The sequence below is a fragment of the Taudactylus pleione genome, unplaced genomic scaffold, assembly GCF_031769625.1.
Source record: "Taudactylus pleione unplaced genomic scaffold, aTauple2 ptg000223l, whole genome shotgun sequence".
In the NCBI taxonomy this organism is placed as follows: domain Eukaryota; kingdom Metazoa; phylum Chordata; class Amphibia; order Anura; family Myobatrachidae; genus Taudactylus; species Taudactylus pleione.
The window spans coordinates 3,210,880-3,231,893 of record NW_028284625.1 but is presented as its reverse complement, the minus strand read 5'-3'; the positions used below and the strand labels follow the sequence as shown (position 1 = coordinate 3,231,893).

Below are 21,014 nucleotides of genomic sequence, written 5' to 3'. Positions count from 1 at the left end.
TAAATACAGATATCAAACTTATCTCGACGGTTATGACATGGCATGTTTGGCTACCCTCTATATATCCTGGACTGGTAGAATTAATTCAGTCAAATGAATATACTGCCCAGGTCCCAGGTTGCTCTACCTGTTCCAAACAGTCCCTATAGTTGTCCCAACCTCTTTCTTTCACATGGTTCAATTTATTTGTGGCACATTCATTTGGTAAAATAAAAAACCCAGACAAAAGAGAGATAGTTTAGCCAAATCTGCTGTCAATGGTGGTCTTCCTATTTTTGAGCGTTATTTTATTGCCACCTCACTAAGCCACATATTGACCTGGCACACGTGTGTGGGGTGTAAAAAATGAGTGTCCTTGAGAATGACCTAATCGATGCTCAGACAGTGAGTTTCCTCCCATGGCTTCTTCCACATCTGAGACCAACCTTGGTACGAGAAGTTCCCTGTGTTGGTCCTAAAGATCTGGGACAGAGTTAACAAAAGATTAAATCTAGCACCCTACTCCTTCCCATTGACTCCTCTCTGGAGACACTCTCTTTTTTCAATGGGATGTGTGGCTTCATACATTCGCCCATGGACTGCGGTTGATATATCCAGGTTTCTACACATTTCTGGTGACTTTGCTCCCCTCAACTTTGAGGTACTGTGTGAAAAATGTGCTACCTGCAAATCACAGATTTTATAAAATCAGAGAGCAAAACATGTAAACTAAGGAAAACTAATCAATTTGAACATTTATGCATAAACAATCTGGGTCTTAGGGGTACGGGTACAATTTTGATTTTATATTCCCTCTTAGATACCCCACCTAGCAACTTTAAAGAACTTTTTAAACAGGTCTGGGAACAAGATCTGGGAGATTATTCTAGATGATTCAGATTGGTCAGATATTAGGCAATGGTATCTAAAGCTTCTATCAATACCTATATTAAAGAAAATTATTTTACAATTCACACACGTTGGTATTTGGTCCCTGAAAAATTGCATCATATATTTCCTTTATCTTCAGATCTTTGTTGGAGACAATGCGGTCAAAAAGGAACATACAAACATATTTGGGGGGATTGTCCCTTGATTTTGGCATACTGGAATGAGGTCCTCTCTCTTATCAATAGGGTGTCTGCTTACTATCCATCTAAAGAGCCATTACATGTTCTCTTGTGTAAACCTTTGAAAGGTGCCTCCAAATCAATTAATAAACTCAATTGCCATATATTTAATGCAGCCAAACTTTTAGTTGCTGCTCATTGGAAGCTTCCTGTTGCCCCTTCAACACAGGCTCCGGTTAATAAAATATGGTGTATTGCCTCGATGGAATTTATTACTTCCCATCTACATGATAAAGTGGATAAATTTCATGATACTTCGAGGCCTTGGTATTTTTATTTTCAAAGACAGATACCTGGTAATATTTGAACATAATTTTAGTAGCTTATTCAAAATATCAGAAATCAATTACTTTATTCATCCTCTCCTAGAAAAATGAGTACTGGTTCTTATTGCAGTGTATGCCTTCCGTTCCCCCCATTTTTCTTCTTTTCTTCTCCTTTACATTTTCCTTTTTTTCTCCCCTTTTGACCCTAGATACTAAGTAACTTTACTGACAATTTTAGTCTGTTATGAACCGATATATAAGAAGTAAGGTTGTAGAAAATGTGGTTTAATGATCTTTTATTGTATTCTTAGAAAGTATGAAATGCTTTATCTTTAATTATTGTATGCATTTGCATTTATTGTTCAATATGTGACAAATAGCAAAACATATGATTTGTTACTCTTTATGATATATTCAATTTGTTTGTGAAATTGTTCATAGATAAAAAGATAAACATAAAATGTCACAAAAAAAAACACGTGTGTGAAACATAACTGGCTCAGCCATGCCCTTTTATGGTTTTTGGGGATTTTTTTATTGTAATATTTTGCCAATTTGTATGTGTGATCATATATTTGGCCATGGACTCTGAAGCAAAATGGACCATTTCCAGGGGTTTCCATATACTGGAAATTATTAGGTGTGAGAAGGGTGCTGCAAACTGTTCTCTATATTAGGAGTGAGAAGGGTGCTGCAAACTGTTCTCTATATTAGGAGTGAGAAGGGTGCTGCAAGCAATTCTCACGGCGAACTTGCACTGCAAATTCCATTAGCAATCTAGTTCCAAACCCGCATTGCATCTTTTTGTGTCAACCCAACTGAACAAGCAAAAAGGTAGGGAAAAATCTTTATTTTAAGGTAAAATATGTTAGGAAACAGTGTTGGTACACCTCACCCAATAAATAATCATGCATCTGGAGGGGTTTAAATTATTTAGCATAATTTGGCCAAAAAAGACATGCCAGTTTTCTGGTGAATTTCTCTAAAAAGCTCATAATGATTAAAATGATGTGGGACAGGTATGTGGAGGTGTTGTATTGATTTGGATAGGGGTTTTTGAATTTGCAGATGAGAGGTAAAAGTGTTTATTCCAATTTTTTATTAAATGAAAAAACACAAAAAAATTACTATACAGACATTTGTCTTCACCCCAAAATGTTGGAAAGACTTCAATTTGCTGAAAAACATCTGCTTGCTATAATTTTTCAACCATTAATTAAGAGTGCAAAAATATGCCATCTGACACCTTAAAAAAACCTCCAGCATTTTCCTTATGGGAAACTAACAACCTTCTATATGGTCCTGCTATCCCAGTTGTCATTTCTTTGGGGTCCATGAAGGTTTCCCAACTTTTTCATGCACTTTTCCCAGGTCTCATTTTTCGGAAAAAACAAACTTTTGCCATAAGCCTCGCAAATTGACATGTCTAATTAAAACTCAGATTTCTCTGGGGCGCGCATTCATGTGATGTCTGCAAGTTTCATTTGCAAGCTTGCACCTGAGAGGATTGACCTGACTGTGTTTGGTCTATGATTGTGTGGAGGGTATTTATGTAGAAGACCCTGATCATGGACACCATCTACTGAAATATGGCCTGCCCATGCTACATCATTGCCCAGCACATGTCTTCACTTTATTGAGGTTTATTTTAGGGGTTGGGGGGGTTATTTAATTTGTCATGAAAAGATAATTTTGCAGGGACAATTTGGAGGGGGCCCCAAACCAGAGTCTTGCCTAAAGCCTCATGGGGTCTTAATCCAGCGCTGATGCAGGGACAGTTATGACAAACAAGTTTTATTATTAGGGTGCCTTTAATTGTTTTGTCTGTTTTAATAAATTTAGGAATGCAGCCGGGTTCACATTGCATGATGGTGTCTGTAGTCCTAGAGCAAGACTCAATACACCGAAGCAATAAGTTCCTAAGCCCATGCTAACAAACAACTCTCGACAGCATGCAGTAAACTGTCCTCCTCTCCTGATGCTGGATGGATAACTTGTCCATACGACTCAGACCCTTCCTTAATAGGTTCCCCTCAATATTTATGAGGGTTGTTCAATAAGTAAAATAACAAGACCTCTCACATATGTAATGTTCTATATTTCATTCTAACTTCCTGCAAAGGCTAGAGCAGGTAGATCACGGCTTCTCCTAAAGGCCATTAGACTGCTCCTTGTGTCAGTCATACTGTCCAAACATCAGTTGACGAGACTGGCGGAAAAATGGCCAAACATTGAGGTGCACAGTGTGATCAGATTTCTGTGACTAAAAAGCACGTCAGTAGCTGAAATTTATTGCCAACTTTTCAAGGTATACGGTGAAAATGTCATGTCATGAAAACAGGTTTGGATTTGGTGCACTGCATTTGATAATGGCAGGGCGGGCATTCAAGATGAGCAGCGATCCGGCCAGCCAAGCACATCCACGACAGGTTATCACTGAAGGTCTGATTCAGGAGTACAGACACAATTGAGCTAGTGATATTGAAGACAAACTGAACATCTTAGTGGGTACTGTGCAAAACATTGTTCATGAGCAACTAGGGCACAAACAAGCATTCATGACATGGAAACACACATCGTCGCCAACTTCAAAAAAATTTAAAACAACTTCATAAAAAAAAGGTAATTATGGGTCTGATTCAGAGCCGCTCGTAAGCGGCCGCTCGTTCGTTCCTACCGATGTTCGCCCAACTGCGCATGAATACGGATTTTAATACGCATGCGCGAAGCAGTCAGTGCGGCCGAAAATCATGTGCTCGCTAAATAGCGAATGCCTGCTATTTTGAGTGACAGAATGAGGCGTTTGTGGGTGGTAACAGGGGAAGATGCTTGAAAACGGGGAGTGGAGATCCGAACGCAGGCGTGCTTAAAGGTCAAAACCGGCGTTTTAAGGGAGTGCATAATTAACAAAGCAGCGTCATTGACCACGTCACTTGGTTGTTTTATAGTCAGAACTGCTCGCATGATTGTGGTAGGAAAAACCAACCACAAGAATAGCGAGCAGTTCAGACGCCTTTCGATGTACTCGATTAATCTAATAAATAGCGGACATGACGTATGATGCGAGCGGCCAGGGGGCGTTTTTTTCAAAATTACGTTCACATGTTTTGTTCGCTCTTTCAGACATAGAGGCGTGAACAGACCGCAAAGAGCAAACGGTTCATTTAAATAGCCAGCCCCTTTTTCTGAACGAGCGAGCGCAAATACCGTCCGGCTCTGAATCAGGCCCTATGTCCGTATTTTGGGACCACAAGTATGTCCTTCTTGTTGATTTCCTCACCAAAGGAGATATTGTGTGTCGCGGGGAGATATTTTCGCATCAGTATGGGCATAACTGCACATGATATTGCTTTAATAGTAACATGTAACTATCCCTTATAAATTGGTGTGTAGCATCTGTTGTATATGGATAGGTGACAAAACCCTGTGTTGGTATAAACATGTAATGTTCCCTTGTAAATTGGTGTGTAGCAATCTTTGTATGTGTATAGGTGACAAGACTCCTCTGGACTAATTCCCTTTTGAAGATGAGCCAGAGATTGTAGGAAGTTCTGTCTTCCTACCTCAGCCATAAATGTGTTCTATTGTATGTGGCTCATAAGAAAGATGTCCAGGGAAATTACAGGACATCTGGCTAGGCCCTTGATAACCAGTCCTCAAGAGCCCTGTGTTCGGTTTAGGGTCAGAGATCAAAGAATGGTTATTTATACAAACAGTCAGTCTACAGATGTGTATGTTTGCTCACCTAATCAGTGTGCACCTTTATTGACTTAGCCCACTTCTCAACTTCTAAAAGAGCTGAATGTATAATTACAAGAAACCCTGCTCCTATGACCAAGAAACCCTGAAGCTTCAGCTAGCTGGACAATACACTCTGAGCTGACAAGGGTTAAGATCACCCCAGAGAGGGGGTGTGAGGGGGTGCCTGGAAAGGCAGGCATAAATATGTGGTTCAACTGTAGTTTGTTGTTCATTCTGCATTGAGGCTATCGAAAATCGAAAATAACCTGGGTTGCTGCAAACAGGCATTGTATTGCTGCACATGAATGACAGGCCACACTTAGCCAACTGCACTCATGATTTGTTACGGTGCTACCATTGGGAGGTACTGGACCATGGTCCCCACAGCCCTGACCTGGCACTGAGTGAGTTCCATCTTTTTGGACCATTGAAGAAGTACATGGGTGTAAGGCAATTCACAACTGACAGTGAAGTTCAGCAAGCCACCATGTCCTGGATTCAAGTGCTTGACACTGATTTCTTCTATGCTGGGATAGATGCCTTGGTATACCATTGAGACAAGTATGGGGATTATGTGAAAAAATAATCTGTACCAAGGCCATACTATTGATTATATATGTACGAGTTGAATAAATGTACACAATAAGAGGTCATGTTACCTTTTTTATTGAACCACCCTTGTACATGAATCTTTGTGACTAAATTGTTATCCCCCTGCTCTCTTATAAAATAGTGTCTCATGACAATGGGCTTAGACTGGCCATAATGTTAGGTGCTGGAAGACAAATCATTTGCACCTTTATTGTCATATGCAATGCTGTTGGTGTTATTTGATTTAAGTAGACCCAGTTTACATAAAGGGGTATATTTACTAAAGTGAGAGTTTTTAGAAATGGAGATGTTGCCCATATCAACCAATCAAATTCTAGCTATGATCTTCTAGAAGGTGCTAGTTAAATGTTAAGTAGAATCTAATTGGTTGCTATGGGCAACATCTCCACTTCTGAAAACTCTTAGTAAATATACCCCCAAAGTCTCTATCAGTGAAAATACCTAGACAAGGCAACAGTAGGCTGTTTTCTGCTAGTCCAGCTGACATCGGCACCTGTTATTGTGCACAGGTTTTCAGTGTAGGAACAAAAGATGAGAGGTTTTGCTGAAAACTGACAACAACCAAACTTTAGGGTTCTGAGTTGAACCGAGTCCCAGGTTGGATCACTTTGGAATTCCAAGTAGCTCTGACTCAGATATTTTAGCCAAATTAAGAACTCAGATATCAAAAACAGAGCTTGCATATTTTGGATTGCATGTAAGTACCTCTCGTCATGATTTCAGATGCTATAGGAGAGTGGAGGTTGTAGTTCATGCTGCAATACTACAGTACAGTTCATGCTGCAATACTACAGTAGTTCATGCTGCAATACTACAGTACATACTAGTGGCCATTAGATATAGTTGTTGGTAGATGGAGTGGATGGAAAACGTGTAAAAGACTACATGCATCTTTGTCACTGTGTATGTTGTTTGTCAGACACTAGCTACTGTAGCACTTACAATCCAGTGCAAACAGGCTCTTGTGTATGTTTGTTAGAAGTGAACTTGAAGTGAGCTGCACTTCCTTACAATTGTTTTTCATACAGTAGATGTGCTAAATTCTGTTAAACTGCAATGTGTTTGTGCTGCTGCTCTGTGGCTAATACACGAAAGGTGTAACACTAATTAAAAGTGAGTGAATCAGTAACATAGCATCATAATTAGCTGTGAATCTGCAGCCAAAAAATACTGACTAATGGTACATATACACGTAACGAAAAAATGGTTCAAGTGCGCTCCTGTTTGTAGTTTGTAGTTCATTTCAGACTGTCCAACATAACAATTTTCATTAAGGGAAGGAACATTTTTCGTTCATCATTGTAAAACTCGTTTATTACACTTCAAAAAATCGTTCACTTTTTCAAGGGAAAATCTGACAGATAATCTGACAGAAAATTATTGGTTACAAAATCGTTATGTGTGTATGCACCTTAAAAAATGAAGATTCTTCCAAAAACGATTTAAAGACCTAAACAAAGTACTGCAGCGGAGTCACAGCAGGGATATGGAAACAACACACAATAGATACAAATAATTTAAATGTACACATATAAAAAAACATGTACAGTATATATAAAAAAAATTATCAAATGCATTGAATAAAAACATCAATAATGAGAAAATAGACTGAAAGCTGGGTGTAATCTCAGCCGTGTAAAATGCAACAGTCACTTAAATAGATAATCAGTTGAAAGCGACATCATAATGGCAAGCATGTCAGCCAATCTCAAAGACACTGATTAGTATTTTCCGACTTTTTTTTAAAGCAGCATCAGGGAGTTTTAAAAATAGTTAATAGGAATGTCCCATAATGAAATCTCCAGCTCAGCAAGCAGTATGTCTGTTCAAAGGTTAGTTTGTTAGCTACAGCTGTACAGCATGGTATTCAAAGTGTGTTACCAGCATAGGGGTGACCACCTAATCCAGACTGTGTATCAAATCCTTGCTGGCAGCTCCAAGTAAGGTAATAGCAGCACTGTACCTGCTAAAATAGAAACTTACAGCTCTAGAGATTATATGCAAATACACCAGACACAGCAGTAGAATTAATCATATGTGTGTGTGTCTGCAGCACTGAGGCTGCTGGCGCTGTAGTCTGCTACTCATTGTTACCTGACTGGAGCAAGAACCTGGGAAACTCTGTGAGGCAGCTGGTGTGTGCAGAGAGGTGGGAGGTAGCTGATCTGTCGCTTAGTTTAGCCAGCCAGATTGTTACAGCATTTGCCCAGTATTGGTAAAAATAATATTGTGAGCTGTGAGGTGGTTACGCTTGACTGGAAATTATTGTTATTGATGTTAAAAATACTTTAGGAACAAAAACAGGTCCAAGTTGCATGATTTTAGCTGTTTTGTAATTTTTTTTTAAGAAACCCAGATCCACAAGCAAAACCAAACCAAAACACTAGAGGATGGTAAACCAAAACACAACAATTGTTTAAAACCAAAACATTGGGGTCTGCACACATCTCTAGTAGGAATGCCTATCACTCTCATCCGATCACCAAACTGGCCAGACTTTCAGATTTTTAAAACATTAGTTTAAGGAACTACTGTAGCACATTTCATGTATTTTAGAATATGTTTTATGGCAGCCCAGTACTCTGTTTCAGGGTTGTTTGCATATTAGTTAGCACATATGACTGCATGTGAAATGTCTAGATGTGTTCCAACACTTGCATACATGAAAGCTCCAATGGCACTCAACTCCTATTTCTGCCGCTGACCTTTCACACATACTGTAGCTTTTGTTATTTTCATAGTTTTCATAGTCAATTGGTTTGTTGACATACTAATTTTTTTAACATTGACTCAATGTATCTTTGTTGGCCAATGGTAACAGTCCCAGCATTCACATATTGTACACTTTTCAGACCCAATATTTGGTGAGCAGGCCAAAGGTTTTCCTTTTTAAAAGCTTTCTTTTAGTTAAATCTGTCACTTAGCAACAATTTCACTTTGGCTATCTGGGTCTATCGCTCAGCAAGCAATACATTTTTTACACACACACCCCTATGATGATTATGCTAGTCTCCTTTCAATGGAAGTATAAGCAGTGATCAGTTTTAGAACATACAAATTAAATTTCTTAGAACAAACTGTCAAGTTTGATGTAACAGCATCAGCAACTTTGATTTAGCCCATGCAATTATTTTTTAACAGACATATTTTTCCCTCTGGAAATGCATTAACATTGTAGTGTTCCTGTGGCTCCATGCTAATTTCCTCAGCTAACTCACTGTTTAAGAAGGCTGAATCAAGTCTAGTTGGTACAGCAGTTAATCATACATAGAATATATGGCAATGACTCATATGTATGTACTGTATCTTTAAAAGGTGAGATTTCCCCATTGTCAATGTCTGATTTCTGAGTGTAACCCTTGGCAAGAAATCAGGCTTTGCAGCAAGCAAGGGTTCTTGTTTAGCTTCTTGCAGAATATCACTGTGTTTTGACTGTTTTGGCTGCTTGTTCTGTCTTTAATGGTACATGTGTCATTGTTGCCCAAAGCTGTCAACTCTGTATCTATGGTTGATTTCCACTTGATCCAGATGCTGCTTAACTTTGATTCTTGTATAGATTGAGGATCACAGCAAACTAATTTAGCAAATTCTTCACTTTATCTTCAAGGCAGTTTCCTTTGTTACTCCTCATAGAGTTCCTGCTCTGTGGTTGATCAATGGAATCTGTGGTTTCAATTTCTGGCACAATATCACAAGTTTTTGCCTGACTTCACAAGCTTTTGCTTGTCAATGTCCCACAATCTGTAGCCTTTGCTTTCTTGATAAAATCTTAGCACAATACATGAAATGGACTTGGGAGCCAGTTTGAAACTCTTCTTCTTATGGTCATATGCCTTGCTCTCAAAGACATGGAGATGTTTGACATCACTTTTTACTGGACCACAACTGCAATGGTGTTCTGACTTTAACTTCCACTGTGGGTGCTCCATTCTTGAGGTATACCACAGTTGGGATTGATACTGCCCAGATTGGATTATTAACCAGGTAGAATAGTAGGATGTGAGGCAACACAGGTTTAATGAAGCACAATGCAGGAACCTTCAATGGGAGGCAGATCCAGCCAGAATTGAGTTACAGCAGGTGGCATGTGTTATTTGTACTACACACATTTCAGGAACATGCAGTGATGGCAGTGGAACTTGTATTGTGGCCACCAGTGGTGGGACGGTGCTGTATAGTGGCATTGCCACTGTTATATGTGGCACCTGTACTGTATGTCTATGGTACAGTCTCTCTAAGAGACACTTATGGACACATCCTATCTATCCAGATGATGGAGGAAGAATAATGAATGGTATGTTGCACATGTAGTGAAAGCACATTGGGATGGAGGGCCTGATTCAGAGCCAGATGCTCTTTCAGAGTGCTCGCTCTAAATCAGTGGCCTCCCTCTCTTTTTTTAGAGCGGCCTCCTGGCCGCTCGCATAGCTGTGGGTGACCACCCACAGCTATAGCGAGCGGCCAAAAAGATGGTCGTGATGGTCAAGACCTTCGCGACCATCGGGATTGCGATGAGACCCTTGTGGTAGGGTCTCGTCTGCCGCAAGCCCTGGAGTGCTTTTGGCTCTATCAGAGCCAAAAGCACTCCCACTGACATCACTTTCCATGGGAATGCCTCCGTCTGGCCAGCCACGCCCCCGGCACGCCCACCAAAGGGGGCGTGCTGTCACTCACCATCGACAGCACGCCCCCTTTGGTGCGAGACCCATAGCGACGGCTTGCCCGTCGCTATGCGGGTCTCGCACATGTGCACGACGGAGCCGGCTCCCTCGTGCGCATGCGCACTGGGCCAACATCGACCCACTTGCAAGCGCACAGCGCTCGCGAGCGGGTCTGAATCAGGCCCGGAGTTTGCAAATGTGCAGCACCTCCATTGCTATGGGGACACGGTCACACTGAGGACAGAGTGAGCTCCTGAACAGGTATAAGGGTTTTAAACATCATGTCAATTTTTTTCTTATATATACAAATTTATTTAGGCTGCATGGTTTACTCAGAATTTCCTCTTTGTTTTGCATGCTATTATAATTCTTGTACTTTGCATAGCCTATAAGCATAGCCCATATGTTTTCACATTATGAAATTATCTCTGGATACTAATACACAAGTCTGAGTTATGACTTCAGCTCATTTACTAATGGAAAATGTTAGTAAAAGGCAGGGAAAGGGCAATTTAGTACACAATAAGAAGTACATGTTAACATGGCTTAAAGAAACAAAGCTACACTGAAACCATGGCAACACAAAATGTGCTTTCATTGCCTAACTTGCACTAGAAAGCTAAAAATTAATTACTGATTGGTTGCTATGATTTTAGTGCAGATTTGCAACTTGAAGCAATTTTAGCAAATAGTCCTCCTCATTATCTATTGGAATCTGAGACCATATTACACAGTTTGAAAACATAAATATCAGTGATAATATCTGGGAAGATGTTTCATATCAATTACACATTCAAATTTCATTTGGAGTATTGATGCGCAAGCACGATTTCAGAAAATCTCTTAATTCATACTCTGATTCTCAGTATCTGAAATGTAAAGCAAGATTTTCAATTATGTGTGAAACTACGAACAGGTTTATTAAATTTGTTTCTTTTCTGAATAATAAAGCAAATTTATACTGTAAAATTGTGCCTATGTTTCTCAGCACTTCTTTTGAAAATATACAGTATATTGCAATAATCCTTAAGTGTTTTGGAATACATGGACTAAATTTAACAGACAAGCTCTCTGTTTAGAATTGCATTCTTATGCACAAGCTGTATTCAGAATGCAAATCTATTATATGGTATGTAAATTTTGTGTTCAATGTCTTAAATAAATAGTGGTGGCATCATATATAACAAATGTGATCATCAATATATATATATATTTATAATCTTTTTATTTATAATTTTGAAGATGTACACATCACACATATTAACATACACAAAAAATATTTGAATAATCAGCAATACAAATGTATCAAATAATGTAACCAAAAAGTAAAACTTCACAGAAATCCACATCAATCAAATTGTTCGATTGTTACAATAATATATTAATACAAACAAAAAAATTAAAAATAAAATAAAAAATAAAATAAAAATATAAATATACAGAAAAAGAATAAGAAGAAAAGAAGAAAATAGGGGGGGAATTAAAGAAAGGCAAGTTACAGTACAGTTTAACACTTGCAATATATCAAAGTCACTCCATTCCAGGCAACTGTCTATGAAATGCAGAATACCAGGGGCCCCAGGTAGCATGAAATGTATTCACTGCGTCATGAAGAAGCGCAGTGATATACTCCATAGAAGCCAAATACCATATTTTATTTGACAAAGTGGGTATTGCCAGGGCTTCAATTTGTTTCCAATTTTTGGCGATCAATAGTTTGGAAGCATTATATATACCGGTCTTACCACAGAGTTTGTTCTGAGGCTTTGATAAAGAGCCAGTGGGTTTGCATAATAGTATATGTATTGGGTCTCTAGGAGGGGAAACACTGAGTACCTTGAACACCAAGGAAGTTACTTTGTCCCAAAGTCTGTATATTACTGGGCAGTCCCACCATACATGTAGATATCAACCTGTTTGGCCACAAGTTCGAGGACCCTGGGAAAATCTGCTGTATTCCTACCTTCCTACCTACTGTATATATCTGTCTGTTATTACCCAGTTTTGTTCTATTAATGATTACAATTGTAAAGCGCAACGGAATATGCTGCGCTATATAAGAAACTGTTAATAAATAAAATGTAATTTTGCAGGAACCATTTACCAGCGCGAGTAAACCTTGAAGGAATTTTCCTTAATATTGATGTTAATTTAGGACTTAGCCACCCATTGTCTTATATCTGCCCAGTCGTCATCCGCCAGATTAATCCCTAAATCACGTTCCCAGGTCTGCTCAAATGGTTCCTTACATTCAGGACAGGAGGGGACTAACATCTAATATATAATAGATATTGAACCCTTGCAACCAGAGTTGTACATACATTTGCGTTCGAATGTGTTAGGTTCTCACAGTTTGTGGGGTTTGCCGAGTAAGCGAATTAAACTGCAAATTTGTAAGTATGCAAATTGGAAATTAGAAGATAAACCATATTTTTCACTCAGGACTGCAAAATTTTGGGGGGGCAAAATCGCCTAGAATATGCATAAATATAGTTAACCCGGTCGATATCCAAGGATGCATATAAGAGTACACGTACGCAATGGGAAATGTGGATGGCGCCATATTGGGGTCAGAGGGGATGGATACAGTGCCAATTGTAAGCATTTATTTAGTTTATCCCAGACTTGTAGGACAGCTCTTACACAGGGAATTTCCTGAACTGAGGCTGGTCTCAAATTAGGGGGAAGCCAAGGAAGGGAACTAGCCAATTGTGTGCCTACTAGTTCATTTTCTACTTCCCTCTTCCGAATGCCATGATGTAATGTGGCTCAATTGTGCTGCGCAAAAATATCTTTCGAAGATGGGAAGGCCCAAACCACCATTACTCGTCAATTTGGACAGACAGGTCCTACTAAGTCTCGGTTTCTTACCTGACCACGCAAAAGAGCCACATAATGTTTGAACCTCACGAAGATAAGAGGTCGGAACCACAATTGGAAGCATTTGAAATAGGTATAATAACCTAGGAAGGATGGACATCTTAATTGTGTTAACACAACCTGTCCATGAGACGCAAAGAGGAGCACATCTGGACAAATCTTGTTTAATTAATTGAAGTAGAGGGATATAGTTAGCCTGAAATAAATGTTCATATTACTTGGTGATCATAATCCCTAAATATCTGAACGATTTAGGTCACCATATGTAATCGAAATTAGTCACTAGAAGTTTCTGTGTGGGAGGAGGGAGGTTAAATGCCAGGGCCTCGGATTTGGTGCTATTTACTCTACATCCTGAGCATTCACCATAATAGTTCAATTTGACCTGCAAATTAGGGAGCGAAGTCATAGGTGATGTCAGAGTAAGCAGTAAATCGTCTGCAAACAATGAGATTTTGTATTGTGAGTTTTGCACAGGTATCCCCTTAATATCAGGATTACTCCAAATTTTAGCCGCAAGAGGCTCTATACTCAGGGCATAGAGCAAAGGTGAAAGTGGGCAGCCATCTCTTGTACCATTACCCAAAGCAAAAAACGTTGAGGAGAGGCCATTAGTTGATACTATAGCCGATGGTTTACAGTAAAGAGCCTTAACAGCCGACAGAAAACTACCACTGAAACCGTACGTTTGTAGAGTTTGAAACATAAAAGGCCAAGATAACCTATCAAAGGCCTTTTCTCCATAAAGTGACAACACCATGGCTGGTATCTTATGTTTATTTATATGGTAAATCAAATTAATCATCCATCTGGTGTTGTCTAAGGCCTGTCTCTTGGGAACAAAACCGACTTGGTCGGCATCTATCAACCTTAACATGTACAAGCCCAGTCTGTTGGCCAAGATCTTTGTGAACAACTTTATGTCCAAGTTTATCAAAGATATTGGCCTGTAGATAGTCCGACAAGTGGGATTTTTTGTGGTTTGGGAAGAACTATAATAGTAGATTTGAGAGAGTCAGGATGAAAATGTTCCCCTTCCAGTTTCCTGTTATAAACTGCAATCAGGTGGGGAGAGAGCAGTGCAGAAAATGACTTATAGTACACTGAAGGAAAGCCGTCATGGCCAGGAGCCTTAGATGACTTCCAACTCCTCCCCGGTGACAGGCGCGTTCAAATCTGCCTTGGCTGTGTCAGAGTTTAGGAAGTCTACATGAATCAAGATACTCCTGTGCGACCGAAGAAGGTGGGAATAATGCCTGGTGAGGACCTTGAAGGTTATATAATGCCTTATACTATTCGTGAAAAGAGCGGTTAATGTTTACAGGGTTTTAGGTAATAGCTCCCTGATGGTTTCGAATAGCTGCTATAATTTTGGAAGCTTTTCTAGTCTTTAACTGTGATGCCAACAGAGCATCAGATTTGTTAGTTTTTTCATAGAATTTTTGGTTTGCCCACCTTAATGACTTTTCCTTCTGTCTAGCCAATACAGATTGCAGTTCACCTGAATTGCATTCACATTACACACTGCAGTTGTCTAAGAACCGAGGGAGAGAGGGAACGCTTGTGGGAGCATTCCAGTCACTCTAGTTGCACAGTTAAATCATTCATTTTTTTCGTTTGTTGTATTTTTCTGTGCAAGGCATATTTAATTATCGCCGCCCTGATTACAGCCTTACGTGCTTCCCACACTGTATGATAAGGGACTTCTTGATTGACATTTAAATCAAAGTATTCTTTAATGTGATTGCAGAGTTAATCTTTAAATTTAGGGATGCGGAGAATGGTCTCATTTAATCTCCAGGAAGGCGACCTCGTCCAGAGAGTAATAAGTCCATATGGGCTGCAACCATGGAATGGTCTGACCACACAATAGGTACAATCTCAACCTTGGTTAGCATTTTCAGTATCCCACAGTATCCCAAAATCAATTCTATCCTAGAATATGAGTCATGCGGGGTTGAATAAAATGTGTAGTCCCTTGAGGTCGGATTATGGGCCCTCCAAGTGTCAAATATACCAGCCTTGGTGATTGTCTTTTGAAGAGTGCCATATGATAGGGGGAGGATGGGCGTATTTGGGGGTGCTTTTATCCAGGTCTGGAGACAAAATTGTGTTGTAATCCCCTCCCATTAATAGTAGGCCTCTATGGACTTTAGAGATTTCTGCTAGCAGGGTGCGGAAAAAACGGGCTTGGCCTGCATTGGGGGCATACAAGTTCACGATAGTTAGGATTTTATGGCCTAGTTGTGCAACCAAAGTAAGATATCTCCCATCTGAGTCACTCTTAGAGGAAAGAAGCTGGAAAGGGACTGATGTAAGAATCATAATAGTCACCCCTTGCTTTTTAGATAGGGGGTAAAGTGGAAAACATTAGGGTATCGTTTTGATATTAGAGAAGGATGAGTTCCCTTTTTAAAGTGGGTCTCTTGCAAAAATGTTCCTCAGTTACATCTAAATTGGACTTTGTTTTCTCTACCTAAACACCTGTTTCTAGCTTCATTAATTGGACTTTGTTTCCCTGCCAGTCACTTGTAATTCAGCCACACATCACTTGGATTTGTTTTCTGCCAGTTTATATATTTATCACCGTTTCATGAATCATAATACTCCTATTAAACCTGCTGCATTTCAATACTGCAAACCCGCTCCAGTTTTCTCTTCTGCATCCACCACGGGTTAAAAAAATTATCCAAACCTGACACCAAGGAATCCCGCTCTGGATATAGATTGATGCTACTTTTCAGAAGCTCTTGTTCCACAACCAAAGGTATAACTACCAGAGCAACAGGGATGTAGCTATTCTGAGACACCCAGATGGGGAAAGGAGGTTATCTTCACTGCCAACACACATGTGTATTTGTGTTTTTTTCAGTCTTGGGGGTAGATTTACTAAAGCTTCTAAAATAGACAAGTGGTAGTGTTACCCATTGCAACCAATCAGATTATTATTATCATTTTCCAGAATACAAGAGCAAAATTATAGGTAAACCTGATTGGATGCCATGATCAACTCTTCCACTTTCCATTATATGGGTCCCTTCCAAAAATGATTTTTAGTTTACCCACACATGTCTAGTTACAGCTCTGCCCAGGGCTATTATGTGATGGAACTGGCTCACCAATATGAATTGGACAAAACTATTAGTACTCATTTATTTTGTATTTCAACAGTGTTCAGATTTCAACTCTACACTTCTATCTCCAGCTGTACTCTGGCTCTCTGGTCATAGGTAAAACATTTATTAGCTATTGTATGCCCCAGTTTCAAGTCTTTGAGCTGGGTCATAGCTTTAGTGAGCACTGGCCATCCCTTTGTTAGCAGGAGCAAATCAGAACTCAATAAGCCTGTATCTATAAGTACTGTAGGTGAATAACCCTATTGCTGGTGGGATATGAGAGATGGGAACAGAGGCAAATTGGTAACAGGGAATATGATATCAGGATAAAACTGAAGAGGGCAATGAAGACTCACAGAATATGAGGGAGAGGTATAACATGGTAGGTGAATGGGAAGAGAGAGTAGGTGGGTGTTCAGGGGAGCTGATTAGTGAGTTACACAGAGGACTAATAGGCTATAATGCAAAGTTTTAATAGCTCATTTGAAGGTGTAGAGCAGGGGTCTTCAAACTTGGCCCTCCAGATGCTGTGGAACTACACATCCCAGCATGCACTGCACATAGTATTAGCATGCTGTTATATCAAAAAGGTGGCAGCGCATGCTGGGATGTGTAGTTCCACAGCAGCTGGAGGGCCAAGTTTGAAGACCCCTGGTGTAGAGTCTGGCAGAAAAACTGACAGAGCGTGGGACATAGCCTTTTATAGCAATAAAGCTGCCACTGCTTCTAAGGAAAATAATTAGCAAAATATGATTAATTAATGACAGTGTATAATTAAACTCATCAACAGATATCAAATATGAAGTTAATGTTTCACATATTTGCTAATAAATATGTATTTATGACCCATCATTCACTGAGTGGCTAGCTATGGTGGCTGCTATATAGAGTAGTCCAGTGGTTCCCAAACTTATTTGAACCACGGAGCCCTAGAGCAAATGCAATTTTCACGGCACCCCTAAGCCAAATGTTTGTAGTTTGTAATTGAGAAATTCAGAAAAAAATGTAGTAAAGTAAATTGTGCTTGCCTGTCATCCTTAGGCTCAGTTATGTGGTGGTGGACAGGTTTTCACTACTGTTTGTCCTAATATTTACATTACATTGACCATAAATAATTTGATTTGGTGCTGGACCACCAACCTGAGGCACCCCTGCAAGTGTCCCGAGGCACCCCAGGGTGCAGCGGCACACAGTTTGGGAAAAACTGCAGTAGTCTCATTCCTTTTGTGTCTCCCCATACCTATCCCTCAATTTACTGCTTCATGCCCCCGCTGTGTTCCTGTTTCTCGAGCTGATGCCCCCATATCTCTCCATCCTCATCCCCCATGTCTTGTGCTTCCTCCTGTTTCTTTCCAGCCTCACGAACTCCTATGTATTTCATCTTTGAGCACCTCAATTTCTCCCTCTCTCTGTCATCTGTCACTACAATCTCTATCCCGTACCCCCATCTTCCTCTCTCTATAAACTATCCACACCTTGGGTGGGTTGGGGGAGAAGATGTGTGCATTCTGTAGTGTAAAAGGAACACCCCACCTCCCTCCCCAATGTATACAGCAAGACTGAACTAATTCATTATACATGCATTCACTGATACCTGCTCTGCCAATTGTGGAGAGAGAGGTCTTTGGGACTTGGGGGGATACTCCATGACTGTGTATACTCCATGATGGCTCATTTAGGGAGACTTCAATCCCTAACCATGATGGACACCATCTCTGCTTCTGCACATGTGTGCTGCCATCTTATTGTGTGGTTTCTTATTGTGTTGTGTTCGAGTGCAGCAGAGGGAAACAGATGTATCATACATTCTGTAGCTCCAAAGAGACCCTGCTAGAGCCACCCGACAGTCAGAGCTGGTGACATGTATACTCCACTCAAGCTCTGCTCCATGAAAAAAGTGTGTGTATACATAACTGTGAGTATTGCTGTACCAATACTATTATTGCTGAATAAAACACCCCACTGGTTAGATACTGGGCTGTTCACTGACTCAGAGCATCCGCTGGTGTATACAACTACTCTCCCATACCACTACCAGTAGTACATATATTCCAACAGAAGACAGAGGCAGATGGGCCAATCACTGACATCTAAGGGGGAGCGGGAGGGGAAGAAGGAGGTGGGTGTAGCAGGCACCATGTCTCTGTCTCTGCAGCTGTGAGCTATGAGGGGTACCCACCTCTATTCTAGTGTGTAAAAGTGGAGATAGACTGTAAGGGCATTATATAATACAGATGTTAAGACATGAAGTTAAGACATGAGAAGAACAAATGACTACCATTTGGTTGTTAGAGAGGTCTTAAAGCCTGAAACAATAGCAAGAAAGAGTAAGGAATGAATAGAAGCATCAAGTAAGGTGTATATATGCCAACATATTTAATAATGTAATAAACACAGGTAGTCAAATGAGCAAATGTGTTGTGTTGCCTCTAATTTCAATAATTTGGATCCAGCAATATGACTAACTAACAATGCACTGAAAGTTGGGAAATGGCAAACAACTAAACAGAAGGCTTAGATAAGTATGTTCTTGCTACTTTGTTATTAGAAAGTGTCACGTACTGTATAACTTTGGTTTAGAGATTAATATAGTCTCAATAAGCAGTAGTAGTTTGGTAATAAAACAGAGGCATGGAGAAGATTTACTAACGCTTCTAAAAAGGAAGAGTGGAGGTGTTACTCAAAGGACCCAATTAGATAGTAGCTGTCATTTGTTTAGAGCAGCGGTTCTCAAACTCAGTCCTCAGGACCAAATACAGTTCACATTTTTCAGGTCACCCAGCAAGAGCACAGGTGTACTGATTACTCACTGACACATTTGAACAGCTCCACAGGTGGAAATAATTATTTTACTTGTGATTCTGTGAGGAGACCTGGAACACATGCACTGTTTGGGGTCCTGAGGACTGAGTTTGAGAACCTGTGGTTTAGAGCAGGGGTAGCCAACCTTGGTCCTCGTGAGCAGGGCCAGATTAACAATGGGGCGGGTGGAGCTACAGCTCCAGGCCCCAAATTAACATAGGCCCGCCCCTGCAGGACCTGCTGTGTGCTGCTGGAAACAGGAAAAATATTGTTCATGTCTGCCACGGCAACCTGACGTCCTGCCCACTTGAATCCCCACCCTACCCTCACCTCCGAGCCGACGTGCCTGCCCAGGGTTCAAATACCTTAATTACCGGGCTTTATACTCTAAACAATGGCAGCACAGTAGAAGGTGTCATAAACCCTCCCTGAGCTGCACAATTTCTCTTTGTGCCTTCTCTGCGCTGTGTGACATTACACAGTGCCACGACTCCACAGTACCAACAGCCGGAAAGGAAAGCCTCAGCTCCGTTAAGGCTGCCCTTGAGATTGTGAAAGGACTGTTACTGCTGACGGGGATGACCTGCTGGCTGCTGCTAATCCTTCAGCCTGAATCTCCGTGCTGTTCCTGATAAAAAGGTATGATCCTTCTGATCAAAGATTGTTTAATAGTTCAGCTGGCATGAATTTATTACGGTGGGTCCATGCCTTCCGCTAAACTCAAATTGATATTTCAAGGTTTTGACGGGCTCTGTATTTTGGTTTGCTTAATACAGTTGTGGAGTGTTATCTGTATCAGTATATATTATACACTGATTTTGATTGATATTATATATTTGGTATAGTATAATGTTTTATTTGTATTTTTCTAATGTTTTTTTTTCCTTAGTGCCAGTATCCCCCCATGTTCTTTCTTTCTACCCCTTTTTTCCTTTTCTTTCTTCTGTACCCTTTCTTTTTTCATCTGTAAAAAACAACAAATTTTTAATAAAAATGAATGTAAAAAAAAAAAAAATTGTTTAATATATGTGTGTGTATATATATATATATATATATATATATATGTGTGCACATATACATACATGTGTGTATATATATATATATATATATGTATATACACATGTTTGTGCAATTATTTATATATGTGTGTGTGTAAATATATATATATATATATATATATATATCAGGGGTGAGCGGGTTCGGATTTCTGAAATCCGAACCCCCCCGAGCCCCCCCCCCCCGATCCGAGGCCGATCCGAGTCAGGCTCGACTTTTCCCGCTTGAGTCGGATCTGAAATTGAAGCAAAACGTCATCATCCCGCCTTCCGGGTCTTGCGAGTTTTGGATACTATATAAGGTACCCGCGTCAGCGCCATTTTGTCACTCAGCTGTGGACAGTGAAGAGGGAGGGTGGGAGTTAGGGCTGGCTGGGCTGTGTAGTGTAGTGTAGTGTTGTGCAGTGTAGTGTTGTGCTGCGCTATGCTGCTGTTGTCCATAGGGGCTGTGTCCACTCCTCCAAAGTCCATAGGGGCTGGCTGTGTTGTGCTGTGCTGCTGTTGTCCATAGGGGCTGTGTCCACTCCTCCAAAGTCCATAGGGGCTGGCTGGGCTGTGTTGTGCAGTCAGTTGTCCATAGGGGCTTTGTCCACTCCAAAGTCCTGTGCAGTGTCCCAGTCCTAAAGGGGTGCTATAGTGTTGTCCAGGGGGTGCTCTGTCCATCAGGAGTGCTCCCCCCAAGTGCAAAACAAATATATATTTTTTATGTGTTTGTGAATTGTATGCGCAGTAGCCGCACGTGCATCAACAAAGTAGCGCCAAGCATGAGTCT

The 21,014-nt window shown here is 40.4% G+C and overlaps 1 protein-coding gene across 2 annotated transcripts in view; it reads left to right on the top strand.

Moving 5' to 3' along the window:
* LOC148517309 (potassium channel subfamily T member 2) overlaps window positions 1–21,014 on the top strand; it is a 1,089,312-nt gene that overhangs the window by 263,911 nt on the left and 804,387 nt on the right. Inside the window, exon 3 of one of the 2 annotated variants that reach the window (XM_088478861.1) lies at window positions 9,862–9,874. The exons of the other annotated variant lie outside the window; for it this stretch is intronic. Within the exon in view, the coding sequence (XP_088334987.1) occupies window positions 9,862–9,874 (13 nt within the window). The remainder of the gene's footprint in view (window positions 1–9,861; window positions 9,875–21,014) is intronic. 2 annotated transcript variants of the gene reach the window in all.